Raw genomic sequence first — 19326 nt, 5'->3', positions numbered from 1 at the left:
TTAGAGTTTTCAAATATTAGTTAATGAGACTTCATAATGTCGGAGTATAATTACATCCTTTAAAAGATAGATGAATTAAAGTTCTAAGAAATTAAGGGACAGATTCTGCCCTTTTCAGTCATGGTGAGTAACGCCTTACTGTGTGCTTAGGTGACCAATCACACCGCTTGAATGACAGTGTGTAACAGGGTGGCTTGCCTCTTTAAATGCCAGCCAACCCTAGTTACTAAGCAGGCATACCCAAGAAAGGCTCAGCTATATCTGTTATTAAGGACAGCAGAAAACTGCAGAGACGATATTCCCTAGGAGACTAGAGTGGTGATGGAGAGAGATGACTGATTGTGGAGAGAAAATAGGCTCCAGCAGAGAACTCTGAGATACCAGGGCTGAGTTGAGAGAGTTATGGAGGTGTTCTAAGAGAGATATAAAATGTATACAAAGCTTGCTGGGAGAAAGTAGGTTCCAGAACAGAAACCTGGGACTCTGGGATTGAAATCGGAAGCAGGAAGTCTCCAAGTGACCTGATGAGACGATGTAAACAGATCAACTTAAGGAGGTATTTGAATTTTTATTAATTTAATAAACCAGAAACTGAGGAGATGTGTGAATGGACAAAAGGATTTGTGAGTTATAGAAGAAGCCCCTAAAAGTTAAAAAATTGAGGTAGAGGCTATTTGCTGGACTGCCTTGAGGCCACAAGAAGGCGCTCAGCCACATGATGATGTATTCAAACTGATATATGTAGTGAGCAGCCCACAAGAAATCCATAGGCTAAAAGGTTTCACCAAAATAATCATTTTGAAGGGTAAGTTAATCTGCATAAAGCAGTCACTTTGGACAGGAAAAATAACTAAATTCATTGGATAAACTGTTACAAATTTTGTGTTCAGCTCTAATTCTGATGTACTCTTTTGAGGAACAGGCAAAATTCAGTTTTGCTGATAGTGAAGGTTACAAAAACCAGTACAAAACAAAACATATTTTTTCTCTCTTCCACGAGACAAACAAAATGCTACCTTTTCATTTTTCCATCAGCAAAAGTTGTAGATCTGTTCCAGGAAGTAGTATGTTAGTTGTAGGCTGAAGGTGGGGAGATGGGACCCAAGGTTATGATGACCAAATTTATTGTGGGTAAAATAAACTATATGAACTGTAACTAGAAATTTAGAGTGAGAAGGGTAGATCTTGAATTATTTGGCCTTTCTCTGTGCCATAAGCATGATTCTGTCAATGGAGCTAAGTGTCCAATTCAATGGGAATTAGACACCTAACTCACTAAATCCCTTTTGAACACTGAAGTCTTTGCAATCTAAAAAGGAGATGGGATTAAACAAAAATAAGGATGGCAATACTCAATAAAATTGTCCCTTAAATTGACATTAATAGGGGACTCACTCTTTCTAAAGCCTAATATTCAGGAGGAAGAGCAGATCCAACAAGCAAATGCAAAAGATTTTGAAAACAATTAGGCCTTTCCACGCAAGCCCTAATTCTGGACTGAGAACTCTACTCCAACTCTATTTTTTCTAATACTACTTGAAATATATAAAGAGAAAAGGAAAACTGTCCTCATAAGCTATATGTAATGGGACACGTTTGAGCTTTCATAATGTATCATAACACTACATATTAAAAAGGCATTTGGTTCCCCTTAGTTGCCAATATGTTCTGCTTCCAGGATATGCTAAATTTCCAGGTTCTATGCCAGGTTTCTGCCTGAGTTATTTTTCACTTTGAACTCAGAAACCACTGAAAATAGGAATTTATTATGAAAATGATGTCAAAAATGCATAGCAGAGTTTCCAGACAGCACTATAATAATAAATTTGGTTTTATAGAGCCCCTTGAATGTGTATTTTTTCATCTCTGGAAATGATATGTAATAAAGGCAGAAAAAAAAAGCAGAATTATGTCCGGGGTTAAGATAATAGGTGAGAGGTATTCAGAATGTATTTGATAGCAAAGAAAAACTGTATACCACTTAGTAACTTATATGTCCAACATTCCCACCACTGTATCTAATTAAGGATCAGTACAATTTCTAGCTGTAAATGTTATCAATCTTCAAAGGGCAAAAGAAGTTTAAGTAGTTAATTTAAGCCCTTGACAACAATATGTTTATTTAGATATCATCTAGACATGATATGTCTGGTTAATATTCAGATTTTGTTTTGAATCTGCCCTATGGTATGCACATGCATGCTCACTATTCCACAAAATTGTTCTGCAAACTCTTGCTATTTTTATTCCTGTTTTATCCAGTGCCCACTGATGTTAATGACTTCCACTGGAATTGGATCAGACTTAAATCTTATTCTTATCATGATTCCACAAATACATCCCTTCTGCGTAGATCTGTGGCATAATGCTTTTTCTAATGCATGTTTACTGTTAATAATAGGTCTCTCACACCACTTTAAAGACTCTATCCTGTGAGATGCTTGGTAGCTCCTGGATGGCGCTTGATACTTCCAGGAGTTTCTCAGCACCTTGGAGAATTAAGCCTTAAAACACCAGCAGCTATTAGCTTAATTAGACAGTATTATAAAAAGGGAGTGGCATATGTTTTGTCATAATTCTGTTACTATGGGAAATTTAAATGACTGAATAATCTGCCTTTATATGAATCCATTACATATATTTCTCTCACTCTGCAGAACAGTGGAAGACAGCAATGTAACCAGTAACATTTAGCAACTGTATTACAAAAGAACCCGTCTCAGACTCATATTCCTGGTTCCCAATATTGTTGTCTGCCATTTGGAACAGCTTTTCTTTATTGACTCGCCATCTCTTTTGAAATCGCATATGAAAACATGCAGCAATGCAGCGCATAATTGCTATTCAAAAGTAAATGTTTGTCAGTGGTTGCCACATGGCAGCATCTGAAATGCCATAGTTATTTTATATTCCAAAATAATGGGGAATTACTGGGGGAAATCACCTAAAGGTAGAATAAAACAGATAAAATAACCTGCAGGGGTGAAATTGTGATCCTACTGAAATCGATGGGAGTTTTGCCATTGATATAATTAGATAAGTCTATAGTGCTCGCAACTGGCCCATTTCAGCTGACTTGGGCTTGATCTAAAGGTCTGTTTATTTCTAGTGTAGACATTCAGGATCAGCCTGGTGCTGGGCTCTAGAACCATGAAAGGTGGGAGGGTCCCAGAGCTCAAGCTGCAGTCAAGCCCAAATATCTACACCGCAATTAAACAGACCCTTAGCCCAAGCCCCTTACCCTGAGTCAGCTGGCACAGGCCAGCCACAGGTGTCTAGCTGTAGCACAGACATATCTTTTGTGGCCAGGATTTCACCCCAGGAGTTCCCTTTGCCTATTTACTGAATTGGCATCTCAGATATCACAGGGTAGGAAACTGTTGGTAAATATTGACTTTTTAATGCTGCCTATTAACAGCAGATGGAGAGATATTTTATTTTTAAATGAACTGTTTAATACTGTCAAGCTATTTGGGATCAATTTATTAACATCACCACATAAAACAAAGATGCTTTGTGATATGTTGATATAAGGTTAGGCATTTGTTCTGCTTTTGTATAACTTATTGCATATGAAATTAAATACTTACGCGATTTCTTAGTAGTGATGTTGACTGGAGTGCTGGATGGTCCTGTCCCAGCTGTATTGTAAGCTCTTATTGTTGCAAAATATATTGTGTTGGCCTTTAGTCCTGTGATGTTTCTTGCTGTTACATTTCCACTGACTCTAACTTTACCAGCTGCAGTTTCCTTGGAATCATCTGTCCAGTATAAAACCTGAATATTAAGAGCGAAGAACAGACAGTTCATTGTTTTCCCACCAATTACAGTCTTGATTGGAAACGAGACAAGCCAACAACTATGGTTTCAAGAAAGACAGCATGTTTTGTAATTGAAACTGTCAGGAAATAAAATTAACCATGAATATTTATAGTGAAGAAATAAAATTTCAGACTCTGAATACAAATTAGAAAAGCAAATGAGAAATTCCTAGCTTTATAGATTTCCAAAAGGGAAACCTTGATAAGGTAAGACATTTTAAAGGCTTGTCTGACTTTATAATTTTTGCATATTTGAAAAAGACTTAAAAAGATACAATGAGACACTTATATCAGCCATCAAGGAGGGGTTTAATTATGAGTTTTGATACAATAGCAACTATTTACTTAGATCTTTCTCTTGCTCTAATGGATGTTTAATTTAGTAAGGCTTGCATACTCTACACCTCTGCCCCTTTGTATGATATGTATATTCATAATGATAGGACAATAGAATTTTAAATATTTCTGTTGTCTGCATTTGATTTATTCTAGGCTTATTTTATCTAGAGAAGTGGGTTTTTTTTTCATAGTGCATGTGAAATGGGTTGGATTTACAGCATTGGAATCTCAAATAATATTTCAGTGTTAGTATATTCATAGAACATATAGAGCACAAATAATGGTAATGTAAAAAACTTCCCCCCATCCTTCACTGGTGTGCCTTCACTCTATCCTGAAGGCACCACCTTTTGGGATCAATTCTTTCCCAATTTACATCTCATGAAAACCCATTGATATCATTGGGGTTGCATGTGGTGTACATCAAGGTGGAATCTGGATGAAGTCTTCACGACCATTCAGTGCTAGAGACTGCCAATCAGTGTGTGAAATAGGGAGAAATGTGCTCTTATTGTAAGCGGTTATTTTTTATGACATCAACAGCTATTCACTAGAAGCTGGACTGAGAATACCAATGTATTTCATATAAGCTACAGAACAGTCTTTTGCTGGTAACAACTTTCAGTTACTCCCAATTTCAAATGGATTTGTATTAGTGACCCAATGTTAAAATAATTACTCTAGCTCATCTATATGCCTCAGTGCCATCAAGTGCCCGATGTTGCTCAGATACTACAGTGATGGTTATGTTATAAGAACATGAATGGATGGATAGATAGATAGTTATGGTTTTTAGAATACAATGCGAGTCCTCTTATAGTACTCAGTGCACAAGAATAGACCAAAGTGCTGTTCGTGAAGGTTTAATTTACTTTAGTCCATTATAAGAAGGCATAGACAGAACTGCAGTACTGGACTGTAAATACTTATGATTATTTCAGGTGAAATGTTGCTAATGAGAGTTGAGTGAAGGTCTCTTATCCATTAACTCACTGTAATGGAAGGCAAGCTAGAATATGCATGGCTTTTGGAAGAGATATGATTGCAGTGATTAATTAATGATGTAATTAATTTTTGGTGCATCACCTCATAGCCCAGTACCCTTCCTGTGTGCCTGTTCCATGCAATAGCATTCCAAGATACTTCAACTTCAGAAGCTGAAAAGCTCTGCACAGAAACCCCCATTGGTGCAATCTGTGGCTCTAGGATCATAAGAAAGAAAATGCATTATCTGTAATAAACGCAATTTACAGAACATACCATTTGACTAAAAGATAAACATCAAAAGTGCAAGCACTGAAAGGAGTAAAAGGTATTATGGTTAAGGCACTAGTCTGTGACTCAGGAAATTTGGTTTCAGTTTCTGGTTTTGCACAGACAGCATATGTGACCTTGGCTAAGTCAGGGCATGATTTTCAAAAATGCTTAGCACCTATAACTTGAGCCAGATTTTCAGAAAAGCTCAGCTCCAATTTAAGCACCAAAATAAGAGTCCATATTTACAAAAGGGTTTGACATTTTGAATGCCAAACTCTCTAGAAAAATCTGGCAATAAGTAGCCTCGTCTAGCCTTCTGAATCCACTCAATGGGGGCTGCTAGATGCAGAGTGGTTTTGAAAATCTGGCCCTGAGCTCTCTTCACCTCCATCCCCTACCTATACAATGCAGGTAATATTTTTTCCTCTTCTACCACATTTTGCCTGTCTTGTGCATTTAGATTTTAATCTCTTTGGGGCATGGAGTGTTTCTTAGAATATGTAAACAGTGCCTCGCACAGTGTAGCCCTGATTATGGCAGGGGGTCTATAAATGCTAATAGAACACAAATAAATAATAAATAACATAATAAATAATAATAATAATAAATACTGCTTACCATCTTCTCCTGAGTAGACAATAGATATGGAGCTCAGAGTCCCTTCTCCTTCATTATTGTAGACACCCACTTTAACTTCAAAAGGGGAGAGAGGTGTAATACTTTCATTTCTGTAGACATACTTTGATGCTTCTGTTGAAGCCACTACTGCCTTCGTCCAGCTTGTTGAACCAAGAGGCCGAAACATAATGATGTAGCCAAAACCTTCCCCATTTTGTAATTCTTCAGGAACTGACTGTAGATGTAGAGAAAATCAATCAATAAGCATTTGAAAGTATATATGGTTTTAACTGAATCTTCATTCTATCAGTATATTTCAGTTGTATTGATTTGGTTGACTGTCTTAGAGAAAATAATAATGTTTGCTCCATCAGTCAATTTAATATTGAAATAAAAATCAAAACAATATATCTATTGAGGCAATCAATTTAGAAACAAAAGATTTGATCAGTCCCATTAAAGGCATGCTCTTGCAAGTGTGAAGTTTTTTAAAATTAAAAGCATTTCACTCAATTCAGGATGTATCTGAATCTTTCCCCCCCCCCCACAGGGACTGAAATGCTAATTTTGGATAATTTATAAGGAAGAAAGAATCTGGAAAAGAGCTAATGTATACACATAAGTGTATGTTAATTGCATACTTATAAGCACACCACTTTTATTTCAATTTTTAGCATGAGTGCAATCCCAAGTGCATAAAAAATGTCCTTATTTAAGTTTGTCTTGCATAGAGATGTTATTGAAAGTCTACATGGCAAAATTAATGTTTCTATTAATGAAATCTCCTCTCAAGGTATCTATCAATGACTCATACCAAGTGGGCACTTTCATCAGTGCTGTATCCAATTTGCCCTTTTTTTCTGAGAAAAAAAATATTGCCACATTGGCATCTCAAGGAGAGAGAACATTTGTGCAATATTTTGAACAAGAAAGTGAAAGGATCAGTGCTGCACAATACAAGATATACAGGATGTATTCCTTTGCAATATAGCACGCCATGCAAATATTCACATCAAACAAAGATGCACTGAAAAGCAGCCATGCAAGAATAGCAGAACCTTCAGTGAGCCTTAGCTTATAGTTCAAAGATCTACTGTGTTTTGCAATCATCACAACCATCATCAATATTTTAAAAAGGAGAAAAAAAGCTAGAAGAGCATAACAAGTTTCCTAAGTATCATATTTTAGCCTATTGTCCTTAATCCTCCTGAGCCCAATGGCAAGGAAGACATGAAATAGTATGGCTTAGCATCTATATTGAGCTTACCATCCTTGAAGTACTTTACAAACATTAATCCTCAAAACCCTCCGAAGTATGTTCTTACTCAGGATTGAAAGAGTTAACTGGGATAGATTATGGTGCGTGTGGGGGATATGTCAGAGTTTAAGCTATTTGCTAGAGCATTTAATTTGTTTTGAGGCTTTTGTGACCTCTGATTTAATCAGGGTGGTTAGTCAGTTCATCATGGTAAGCAGAAGAGTTGTGTTCTGTTTTGTTAGCCTGGTATGATAAGTGTCTCCCATGGCTGCTCCTCAGGACAGATTGTAGAATGCAATATGTTAGATTTCAAAACAGGGATAATTTGATGTGGGTGTTTTGGGGTGGTTGCTGTTTTCTTTTTTCATGATGGATGAACAGAGGAGAGGAAACCAAAAAGTGGAGAAAATAGTATACTGAAAAATAAGAAAATCATCATTGAAGTGACATGGGTACACAGGGTGCCTGATATACAAGAAGAGAAACACCTTTGTAGCACTATAAAAAACAAAAAGCCCATTGTGCAATTTAAACTCTGACTCCAAGATTCCTATTTGCTCAGTAAGAAACTGTAAAATATTTTACTGAAATCACCATTTGCTCTTAGATTCTTTCCATGGAGGGAAGAAAATAACGGCAGTGTCATCTCTCAAGGCCATGGAAATCAAGAGCTGCCACTTACTTTTTGACACTGTGTAACAGAAGAAGAGTTTATCTAAGGAGGCTGAGTGAAATGTCAGTTTAACATATCATCAAACGCAGGTGAATTTAGATTAGCTGTGGCCACTAATTATGGAAATTGCATCATATAATTGTCCTTAATCTTCTCTAGAATTACACCCTATCTATGAGTTCAGGACTCTCCACTCTCTACAAAGGGAAGCAAACTCAAGGGTCAAACAGAGGGGCAGAATCAGACCATGCTCTCTCATCATCCTGGACCATGGAGGAAGTTCCACCACTTAGAGAGGGAGCACTGTGAATTGAGGAGCCTGACCCAAAGTCCATTAAAATAAATGGGAGTCTTTCCCCTTAAAACATGTTTCATCTTGTAGAATGTCATATATACTCACTCTCCCCAGCTCTGTCCTACACAGGAAAGGGTCTGGCCTACTTGCCTGGTCTCCACCCTGCAATCTGGGTTGAATCCTGCTTTTCATATATCCAGATACAGGTTGACATTTTCAAAGACAATTAAAATATTTAACAGTGTAACTGCCATTAATTTCAGTGTGAGTTGTGTGTCTAAATCCCCTAATTGGCTCAGAAAACCCAAGCCACACTTCTGATCTGTAATTAAAAAACTGAAGCAAAGGAAGTGTTTTAGGTGTCTATCACTGATTCTAGGAGTGGTGATTGGAGTTTTAATCCAGACCGTATCTTGTGACTTGTATATTTTAAGCAAGAGATTTTCTTTGGATGTGTGATTGGTCTTTAATTCTCTAATACTAAGTGTATGCACTGACAACCTCATCTCTTTTAATACATGATAGGATATGCCTTGTCAGCATAGTATTCAAGAATAAACAACATGCAAACAAAAATGTTAAAATGTTTAATGCAGAAAATGGCCAAGCAGATTAGCGTGTTAAGCAATTTTCTGAATAATAGAGATAACAGGTTATATGTGTTCTAAATATATTTAGAGTATGCCTCTCAAACTGGTTAGTTCTATAAATTATTTATGACACAGAAAACCTGATCTGTATCTTCTGAATATTTCTTTGCCAGGCAGAGGGTGAAGTCCTGGCTCAATTTAAATCAATGACAAAACTCCCATTGGCTTCAAGGGACCTAGGATTTCACCCATATTCTTTTAGAAAACTATTTAGATCAATTGATTTAAAAGTTACCTCCCATGTGATGACAAGCTCAGAGCGACTCCCTCCGCCTCCGCTCACATTTGTTGGTGCCACTAGAGGAACTAAAGAACAAAGGACATTTGTGACTTGCAATTCACAGCAGCTGTTGTCAAATGCATGATTGCAGGCTCACATTTTAGCTGTTTTTATATACAGCAATTCTGCTTTTCATGGGCTCTGTGGTACAACAGTATACTTTATATGAGTTTAAATTATATTTATACATTTTCAGTTTTCTAAGACTGAGAGCACAGATGGGTCTAAAACATGGACATCCTGGTTCGAAACATTAAAGAACCTAGTAACATCAAGTATCTGACACTAATATGCATCAGCTAATTGCAAATGTTCCATTCAGACTGTAGCTGCTATACTATTGATTTTATGGCTAATTATACATTTGTGCGGTAAACATGTTGCTGGAGAAATATATATTTTTAATTAAATATAGGTTTGCCTTTTTCTTAAGAAACTCAGCACTCCAAAAAATCCCACCACGTTTGTGCTTGTTGTTTAACAAGCAATCAGAAGAGGCCAATGGTGCATCAATATGGGGGCCTGATTCACCATGAAACTATAGTTCTGGTGTGCAATTAATGTAACGCAATGGTGATTCAAGCTGTGGAGCATAATTCTTATAACTCCCAAGTGAGGGTTGGGGAAGGGAGGCAAGAAAGCCAAGGAAATTCCCTGCCTCTTGCAATAAGTTCCCAGCAGAAGGAAGCTGTTTTTAATCTTGTCTGTGAACCAGATTCTGCTACCTCACAATGTGCCAGGTTCTGACAGCATTACTCAGATTGAATAGTACCCCACAAGTGGCACCATGGAGAAGGATTCTCACCTCCACTATGGCCTCAAGTTAGAATGCTGGAGCTAGCCAAAAGAGCATTCCCTTCACTGGTAGCATTGCTCAAGGCTGTTTACGCTGCCCTACAAGAACTCCACTGCGAGGCTTGATGTAGAGCAGAGTCTGTGTTAGATGTGTGATGTGGGCCAGAAGGATATGTCAGAGGTGGAAAGGATAGGGTTACAAATTATTGGGGCCTCCATGCACCTTGAGCAGGCCAGGTCTGAGAGTGGACAAAGGTGGCTTAAAACCTTCTGAGCTGCAAGTTTTGTGCTCTCTGAGTGCACCATAAAATAACACCCATTGACTTCAGGGGGACAATTTCTGGACTAAGTTGATATTAAACCAGAGTACAGGTAGAGGAATCTGACCTTATGGACCAAATTCTGTCAGCTTTACTTTGAGAAGTCCCTTTTTCTTGTCAATATTCTATGGGACTAATGACATAAATTAACTACTACTCAATATCAGGAAGATAGCAGCCATATATTTGACACACTTCGTATTGTCATTAACCAGATACATGACACACACTAATTACAGGACTCCAGTACAGTTCTAAAGCTTTGTGAGGCTTCATCCTCTCTAGCAATATGGTATATAAATCATAGTCTCTCTCCAAGAGCGCATACTCTTTAGCCCAAGTTTAGCCTCAAGCTCATGTCTTCTGCACAACATTTCAGAGGACTGGGTGCAGACTATTTGTTTTGCTCTGTTTTCCCATTTTTAGAAATGTGGAGAGAATATTGTTACAAAATGACTGTATTTGATGAAAGTAAAGTATGATCTTTTGGTGAGTAAATTTTATCGCTCATATCCAACGTCACTGTGTGCTTCATAGCTAAGAAGTTTAAAATGGGAAGGAAGGGGGATTAATCTAAAGAAGTAAATGAAGAAAAAGACTTTCAAGCCAGACTCAACTAGCACTCCACTGTTCCATGAACCAGTTGATGCTCAATTAGCACGTGTTAAATGAGTTCAGTTTTTACTACATTTGCATGGGGGAAAATTTATACTACTGCTCAACAGAGCCTCAACTGGGTCATAGTTGAGAAACAGATGAAAATTTACAGTTGAGTGCACCAATGGAGGCTCAATTAATTCTCAGCTGCATTTTAATGAAATGAGCAGTGGCTCATTTGCATCCACAAAGCTACTACTGCTCAATCAGGTTTTAGCTGGCAAAATAGCTATTATAACAGGGCATTTCCAATTTACCCTTTCACTGCTAGTCTTCTGCTGCCACTGCTGTGTTCTCGCTGTGAATTCATATTCTGTTAAGAAAAGAATGCTATGCTGTGTCTAGTATATCTCGCTGCACAGCAGTTTTATTCAGGCCATACATACATCAGCCAGAATGTTTTACAGCAATAAAGTGTTTAAGGCACTAGGACCTGACCCAAAGCCCAATCGAATTGAGGGGAGTCTTTGCACTGGCTTCCATGGGCATTGGGTCAGGCCCTAGTGAATGCATTGTAGAAAGTTGTTTTCTCTTATTTCAATTTCTCCCCAGCTCCCTATTTTAAATTGTCTTATTGTTGTTGGGTGTTTGTGCAAATGCCATCTCTTCACTTCTAGTCTTGTGCAGCCCCCTAGCAGAACTACTGAAAGCTTTTCCTGATGGAAGGAATCTTGAATCCAACATACTAGTTCTCACTGAAGCATCATGTAAACAGCAGCACTGCTAATTGAGGGAGAGAATCAAAGGTCCCTGACTCCAATAGGTGCTTCTGAAACCTCATCCTGAGAAGATATTTTGGTATTTGTTCACTCTAGGTTGGTGGGGAATTAGAACTCCCCCTGGGCTATATTGAACTTTCATGCTTAGTCCTATATGAATGATGACACATAGCTGTACTGTCCCAGCAGCAGTTTTAGTAAGTCACAATTCCTCTCATACTCCCCACTTGCTCCAGGGGGAGAAGGTAGCAATTTACTATACCCTTCTGGGGCTGTAGCATACTCCCCTTGCTCTTAAGAAAAGCTGGCCTGTATCTTCACTCTATTCATCACCACCACCTGAATGAGAAGGGGTGAATCACCCATTCCAGCTGTGTTGGGCTCCAGTCTTTAAAAACCACATAGGCTCCCAGTGGGTGGTAAAATGAAGACAGCTGGGAGACTAAGGGAGTTAGGCAGTTGGTGACTTTCTCTGGAGCTCTTCTGACTTATTATTATTGATTAACTGGAGGGGGGGAAGAGGAGCTCTTTTTGTACTGGGAACTTGCCATTGAGTTTGGTGGGATTCTGGACTGGTTTCTGTGTTTTGAAATCTAGATGTGGTTGAGGACTGCCTCAGCTAGACTGCCTTGCAGTTAGGTGAGTTAGCACCAGCTTTCTGGCAGGGCTTTTAGAAGTCAGAGCAGTGCAGTTTTTATTTGAATAGACCAGTAATTATAGGTAGCTGAGTGAGATGGGTTGAGTCACTCATTCCTGCTATGTATGGGCTCACACTTTCAAAACTATGTACCAAGGTATGCCTACACTACAATTAGACACCCGAGACTGGCCTGGACCAGCTGACTCAGGCTTGCGGGGCTTGAGGTAAGGGGCTATTTCACTGCAGTGTAGATATTTAGTTTGGGCTGGAGCCTGAGCTCTGGGAGCCTAAGAGGGGGTAGTTGGTAAGAAGAAGGCAGATGGGAGCCTAAGGGAGTTTGTCGGTTGAGGAGGGTAGGTTTTAAAAAAATCCTTTCCCTAACTTGTAGGTACTCTACAAGGAAGACCCCACAATAGGAGGAAAATGGCATGTCACCAACACTACTGCTAGCTTTTCCTCTGTGTGTACCTATAGGAGCCCCCACCAGACAGGCATCCTGACCCTGGAGGCTTCTGTTCAGGCTCTAATCTTAACTTGCAGGGAATGTGGCCTGCATGTTCCCACAGACAAAAGCTAGGCAGGGACGAACCAACCAATATAAGAGGTGTTTGTTGGAAATGTCCCTCAGGAAGTAGGTAAAAGAGCTGAAGGAGGGGGTGATTAGGGAAACGTGTATGGGCTAGGCTGACTTTGCAGCAAAGGGCCTGACCTTTTGGCCAATGAAATCGTTGGATACAATCCTATTGGCTTCAGTGGTCTTTGGATGAGGTCCTAAGTTACTTCCTTCAGCTAAGCCCAGATACTGGTGGCTGAGCTCTCAGACAAATTTTGAATGGAGATGTAAAATGTTGTTAGGGGTTCTACTCAGGCAGAGGCGGCTCTAGGCATTTTGCCACCCCAAGCACAGCAGGCTGGCTGCCTTCAGGTCCTGAGAGGTCCTCCAAAGCTGCGGGACCAGTGAACCCTCTGCAGGCAAGCCACCGAATGCAGCCTGTCTGCCACCCTCGCGGCGCCATTAGAGCGCCCCCCACGGCTTGCTTCCCCAAGCACGCGCTTGGCGTGCTGGGGCCTGGAGCCACCCCTGTACTCAGGAAGATGATATTAACCGTTCCATGCTGATATTTTGCTCTATGGCTGACATGTGCACACCATTATAACAAGATCTATGATTAATGTTTAAACAATAGAATTCATATCTTGTTATAACAGTATGGCCAAACTCAGACCTGGTGTAAGAAAGACCATCTCCATTGAGATCACTGGAGTTTCATTAAGACTGAATTAGCATATTATGAACTGAAGGATGCTTCCACAAATTGAATGTACACAGGGCATGGACCATGGCTCGTTGATGTCAATGCAAAATCCTCATTGATTTCAGTGGGCTTTGGAGCAGTACCTTAGCCTGATGTAATTTCATTTTTAAACAGAACAGAGTAGTGACTAGGAGGTTTCTAAAATCATTGGAATAAAGCAGGAAGACTTACTTGATGCTTTCGTTCTTAGCAGCTCTGATGGTCTGCTTGGCTCCCCAATCCCAATGTTATTGCCAGCAACCACACGGAATTCATATTCCACCCAAGGGTTTAAACCAGTCACGGTTGCTGAATAGGTTCTGCCATTGAGAACTTCAGGAACTAAATACAAAAGACATGTGAGTGAAAATGCACCTTTGGAGTAAGTCTTGTGACATGCATGAAAGTGAACCAGAAATTTCAAATTGCTTACCGGTTGAAACTGCCTGCCATCCAACTGAAAAAGGAGTCCTTGTCTGAACACTGTAGATATGGACTGGACTATTATTATCTGTTCCTGGTCTCCAGCGTAGCAGGACAGTAGTGCTAGAAATGTTTTCGACTCTAACATCTTGTGGGGGACCTGGAGGGCCTTATGGAAACATATATTTTAGGGTAACTGATGCCTAGGATATTGAATTAATTGTTGGACAGGATTTTGCAACCCTCTGTCTCATGGAAATAAGGGCTCACCCACATGAGTAAGAGTTACATAATCTAGCTCTTAAGATTTCATGTCTTCATTAAAAAATGACATTCCTGGGGTATTGAAAACAAGATATTGAACATAAATATCTCTATTGTTAGCATGAAGGAAACAGAACTCAGTTGAAAGAGCTTTATTATATGATTATGTAAAATAACATTTTGGACCTCACATTCTCTGAATATCCAAAATTCCCACCGAAGTTAATGGGAGATTAGGGTCTGGATGGAGCCTTATATTGAGTAGAATTTGACTTTTCCTAAAGTTTGAAATGGATGCATAATTGAGCTTCAACATCTATTGTAGAGCATCTTCTTAGATTCTTAATTGTATCCCTGTATTTGGAGTCTTGGCAGAAAGTACAATGCACAGAGTGTTCCATCCTAAGAACTCTAAAGGTGGAGAGGAGGGAAGGTAGGACCATGACATTGCCTCTTTGCACCAATGTGAAGAAAAACCTGGGCACACTTGGGTGCAGGGGAGGGGGCAAGGGAGAGCAGGCTGTGCCATTCTTGAAGGCTCGTGCAAACTGTGGAGACAATCTCCCCATTTACTGGAATGCTTGGGGAGGATGTTTGCCATCTTATCTTAAATGAGGCTTGCTCCCATTGGAATGGGCAGTTACTCATCACCCTTACTTTAGCCAGTACCTACCAAGTATAGTTTGGTCCAAAAAGAGCAATGAGTGTAGGGAATGCCATCGCATAATTGCATTGTTATACCAGAGACCCACAAACTTTTTAAATTTCACCAACCTAGTTGCGATGTTAACTTATGTAAGAATGTGAAATGCTTATGTTAGAATTCTACACTTAATAGACTTACCTCTTACAATTACATCTGCTGTCGCAGATAGACTGTCTATGGTTGTTTGTACCATGCAAACATATTTCCCGGAATGATTTAGCTGAATATTTCTTATCATCAAATCCCCAACAGATTCCTGGAGATAAAAGGAAGAAAAGGATAAAACTAATCACTCACAACATGTTTTCCAACTGGACATTTTTATAACTTGCTAAATATTAATAAAAATGCAGGTTTTAAATTAAAGCATTCATTGCTGTCATCAGTTTATTTCAGTTTGACACTTTTATTATGGCTTCACAAATAACTTGAGCATGTTTATGAAATATAAGAAAGCAAACTAAATGGATGTAACTTTTATAAAAGAGCAGTGATTTGACATACATATTGAAAATGGGAATTGTGAAAGATGTTTATATGGTTTAAAGACTGTTAAGAACAGTTTGATGAAGCACTAAAGAGTTTGAAGAACTTACTCCTCCAATTCTTTCAAAATGATTCACTCCTCTTTTAAAATCTATCACATCTCCGTTGAATGACCATGTGAACACAACCTCAGCAGAGGGGTCATGAGATACCTGACATGGTAGCACTATACTCTCTCCAACTGTAACATCCATTTTAGAAGGTGGAACAGTAATTACAGTCCTCTCTGTTGAGAAAAATCATTCTTTATTATAAACAAGTATATAAAAATCCCAGTATATATGTTTGTAATAAAAAAAAATTGAATGATTTTTGCAATGTTTCTGAAATGGTTTAAAATGGATCTAATGTTCTGCTACTGTCCCTATTAAAGAAATTGATCTTTAACATTTTGATGATTCCAGTGCATTATTCATCATTTATAGCTTATTGCCAAAAACACTGTGAATACAATGGGTGCTATGTATATCTTAGAGAAGACAAGAAAATGTGCAACATACCAAATTATTCATCTCCTATAGTATGATTCATAAATGCCATATTCACTAGATTTGACTTAAATTCAAACAAACCAGCATACATTGTTGAGGCTGCTAAACTACATGGAGAAGGGGAAGAGACAAGATAATGCAGACTTTGAAAAACTGTCCTTGCAGAATACTGCAGCAAAATAAAATGTGGTCACTGTTTCCTTACCTCTTAAATAGAAATGTCTTGTCTTTTTAATTTATGATTTTAATAAATTTAATTTTCATTGGCAGTTTCCCACAGTGTCATGTGCATTGCGAAATTTAGGCTCCAAAGGAGACGACTCAAAAGACTGAAACATCATTTAATCTTTTTTATCCCCATATACTGATAACGAGAGAAGCAGCTCTCATTAAAGGAAAAGGTAGCTTGCTGAAGGGGAAAGACAGTGGTTTATATGGTTTTACTATTGTTGGCATGGTTGGCACATAACCTTTCTGTGAGTGATTCTCCTGAATAAAGTCTCTCTGCAGGAACATTTATAAAATCATGAGAATTCAAAGATACATGTGAATAAAATGTGCACAGAATCCATTCAATTATAGTAATATGTTCTGAAAAATATGCGTGTGTGGTGGTGGTGGCAGCGGGATGGGGGGGAGATGGGAGTTTCAGGGACTGCATTAGTTCAGCAAGTCTATCCCATGCCAGGATCCACCCTGTGTATTGGCAAAGTATTTGAGAATACTGTATTTTATTCAATATGGGGCCTTGACTTCAAAGGGTTCACTCATTTACTAAAGGTGGAAGATATTAATTTGCTATTCAGAACATACTTTTGAGTAGATTGCCAAAGCAATTGCAGTCACTGAGTCCAATGTAGGTGGGAACATTCTGTACAGTCCTGAACTTCAGGTGACTTCCTCACAGAATTGAGTTACAACTTCTGCGACTGTCAGGGCTGCGGTCAAGTGGCAATGAGGAGGAATGTTGCATTTTCTGAGATCCTTCTTTTGAACTAAAACTAAGTCTCCAGTTACAGTGTTAACACCTCAGTCTTTAACTGGCACTTCCCAAGGAATTCAAAGAAGGATCTTTGTATTGTTAAAACAGATTAGGTGGTGCTAAAATCTTTTCTTCGCTGGACTCCCCCTTTAACAGGTACACATGGCAAGGAAAGGAAAAAGAGTCTTCGAAGAACCTCAATTGCTGAAGCAGAGCCAACTTTTTCTTGGTTTCCATTGCATGAATTAATTGCTGTTTAGAACATTTTCTTTTAATAATCAGAAGAGTTTCACATCACTTGTTTTTTTGAAGATTTGCTCAAGGGTGAAGGCATGACATGAAACTATTAAAGATTTTTTTTTAACCAGTAGAATAGAGAACATTTTCCCTGTCTGGAAACAAGAGTGGCAGGTGCATTACATTTCACATGGATTCAAATGCCAAAATCTCTGTTGGCACGACTCTGAAAAACACCCAAAGAGAGTTTGGCTCTAAAAATCTTGTAACTCAAATAACATCAGTGTAGTTACACTAGGGGATTAACTTCACCTTTTATGCCTAGCTTGATTAATCTTTAATAAAGCTGTGAATGTGCATTGTATTTCTCATGTGCCCTCCTTGTCCTTCAAATTCTTCTTTGCAACACATATCTGTCACAGAAATCTTTCTGTGTCAATCTCTTCTAGGATGTCTGAACACCACCTGGTGCCTGAGCTGTTCTCCTGCAAATCTTACTCATCTGTATTGGATGGTAAATCAATGGGGCAGGTACTTTGTGCCTATTCTGTAAAGCTATGTGTAAAGTTATAGCATGCTATGAATATTAATACTACTAGTAAAAACAATTTAGCCTTATAGGAAAGTTATATCAAAAGTTAGAAATTAAACCAACAGGGTTGTGTGTAAGTTAAATAGGGCTCCATACATATAATTCAGAAACCTATGGAATGTAACAGAAAATGATATCCTTTCTCTTCAATTTAAAATCATTGCCTAGGACAGTGTTTCACAATACATGGAACACCATCCTCAGTTAGGTGACTAGAGTGAGTTGGGGATTTTTCAACATTTTTTTTATCAGAAACTCCTAATTCATCAGATCTATACATTTTATTTAGAAAATGTCAGTGTTTCATTTTGGCGACTTCAAAACTTTCCTTTCAAAATGTTTTTCAGTTGAGAAATTTGTTTGAAAAACATTTTGAAAGGAAAGTTTTGAAGTCGCCAAAATGAAACACTGACATTTTCTAAATAAAATTTTCAGTTTTCTCCTTCAAAAGGACCTTTATCATTTTGAAACATTACCTAATTATAATTTTAAAAAAGTAAAAATGGTCAGAATTGAAACAAAATGTTTCAGTTGACCTAAGCTGATTTTTTTTTTATTTACAAATTTTCAGTTTGCAGTTTTTTTTTGTGATTTTGACTTGTCACAATGTGGGTGGGAAATGTCTTGAAATCTTGAAAAAAAAAGGCAGGATGAGAAAACTGTTTTCTTCCCAGCAATATCTGTGAGCTGGTAGGATCTGATGAGTCATATTCACACACGAAAGAAAAACAAAATCTGTAAAAACCTTCTAGGAGACAGAACACAAAGAAAGAGCAATTTATCCCTGCCTTCTTTCTTCTGGTTGCCTCCTACTGCCTCCAAATCCAGAGCGTTGTTTCCCCCTGTCCTCTTTCAATTCTATCACAGTACTCAGTTCACTGCTCCAAATTTTAGGATTACACAGGCAGGTACAGAGAAATGAGAGGGAGAAGGGGAACTCCTCAAGCATGCCCATTCTAGCAGTTAGTACCCACGGCTATAGTACATCCAACTTCCATTATGTCTGCCTATTGGTATCTCCCCGGAATCATGCTATTGTGACCACAAAGAATTATTGGGTAAGGTCAGCTGGAAGACTATTTTTTCTGGGAATTTATTTGAATCACAGACACAAAGAGACTAAGAACAAACCACTATTCTAACATTTGACAGTAATATCCCTGTTATAGAATTGTATAGATTAAACTCTTAATCCAATAGCCAACTTGTTAGTTTCTGTTGGATCCCATAGGACCGATCCATAGGGATAGACAAGCAGTTTGAAAAATATAGTACTAGGGCTTCCCACTACAGATCTGCTCTTTTGGACTATCAAAAGGCTTCCATTTATACACTGACAAAGTCCATAACTACACAGTTCACCATTACCTACAAAAGAGACCTGCTTTCTCAAAACTTCAGGTATCTTTTTATTTTTCCATAAATATATTTTTACACTTCCTTATCGTGTGTTGTATGTGTGTATTCT

The 19326-nt window shown here is 38.4% G+C and overlaps 2 protein-coding genes across 5 annotated transcripts in view; both read right to left on the bottom strand.

Annotated features, from left to right (window-relative positions):
- Positions 1 to 19326, bottom strand: part of LOC127053138 (neural cell adhesion molecule L1-like protein) — a 1307741-nt gene that overhangs the window by 474748 nt on the left and 813667 nt on the right. The gene's annotated exons all lie outside the window — the stretch shown is intronic.
- CNTN6 (contactin 6) overlaps positions 1 to 19326 on the bottom strand; it is a 222840-nt gene that overhangs the window by 10944 nt on the left and 192570 nt on the right. For all 4 annotated transcript variants that reach the window (XM_050957317.1, XM_050957318.1, XM_050957319.1 and 1 more), the window contains 8 exons: positions 15607 to 15782; positions 15149 to 15266; positions 14051 to 14209; positions 13810 to 13959; positions 9147 to 9217; positions 6036 to 6270; positions 5247 to 5362; positions 3591 to 3777 (listed from right to left, as the gene is read on the bottom strand). In XM_050957317.1, the coding sequence (XP_050813274.1) occupies positions 3591 to 3777; positions 5247 to 5362; positions 6036 to 6270; positions 9147 to 9217; positions 13810 to 13959; positions 14051 to 14209; positions 15149 to 15266; positions 15607 to 15782 (1212 nt within the window). The remainder of the gene's footprint in view (positions 1 to 3590; positions 3778 to 5246; positions 5363 to 6035; positions 6271 to 9146; positions 9218 to 13809; positions 13960 to 14050; positions 14210 to 15148; positions 15267 to 15606; positions 15783 to 19326) is intronic.

The sequence above is a fragment of the Gopherus flavomarginatus genome, chromosome 6, assembly GCF_025201925.1.
Source record: "Gopherus flavomarginatus isolate rGopFla2 chromosome 6, rGopFla2.mat.asm, whole genome shotgun sequence".
Classification (NCBI taxonomy): domain Eukaryota; kingdom Metazoa; phylum Chordata; order Testudines; family Testudinidae; genus Gopherus; species Gopherus flavomarginatus.
The sequence above is the reverse complement of the archived record's forward strand: the minus strand, read 5'-3'. Positions and strand labels throughout refer to the sequence as shown.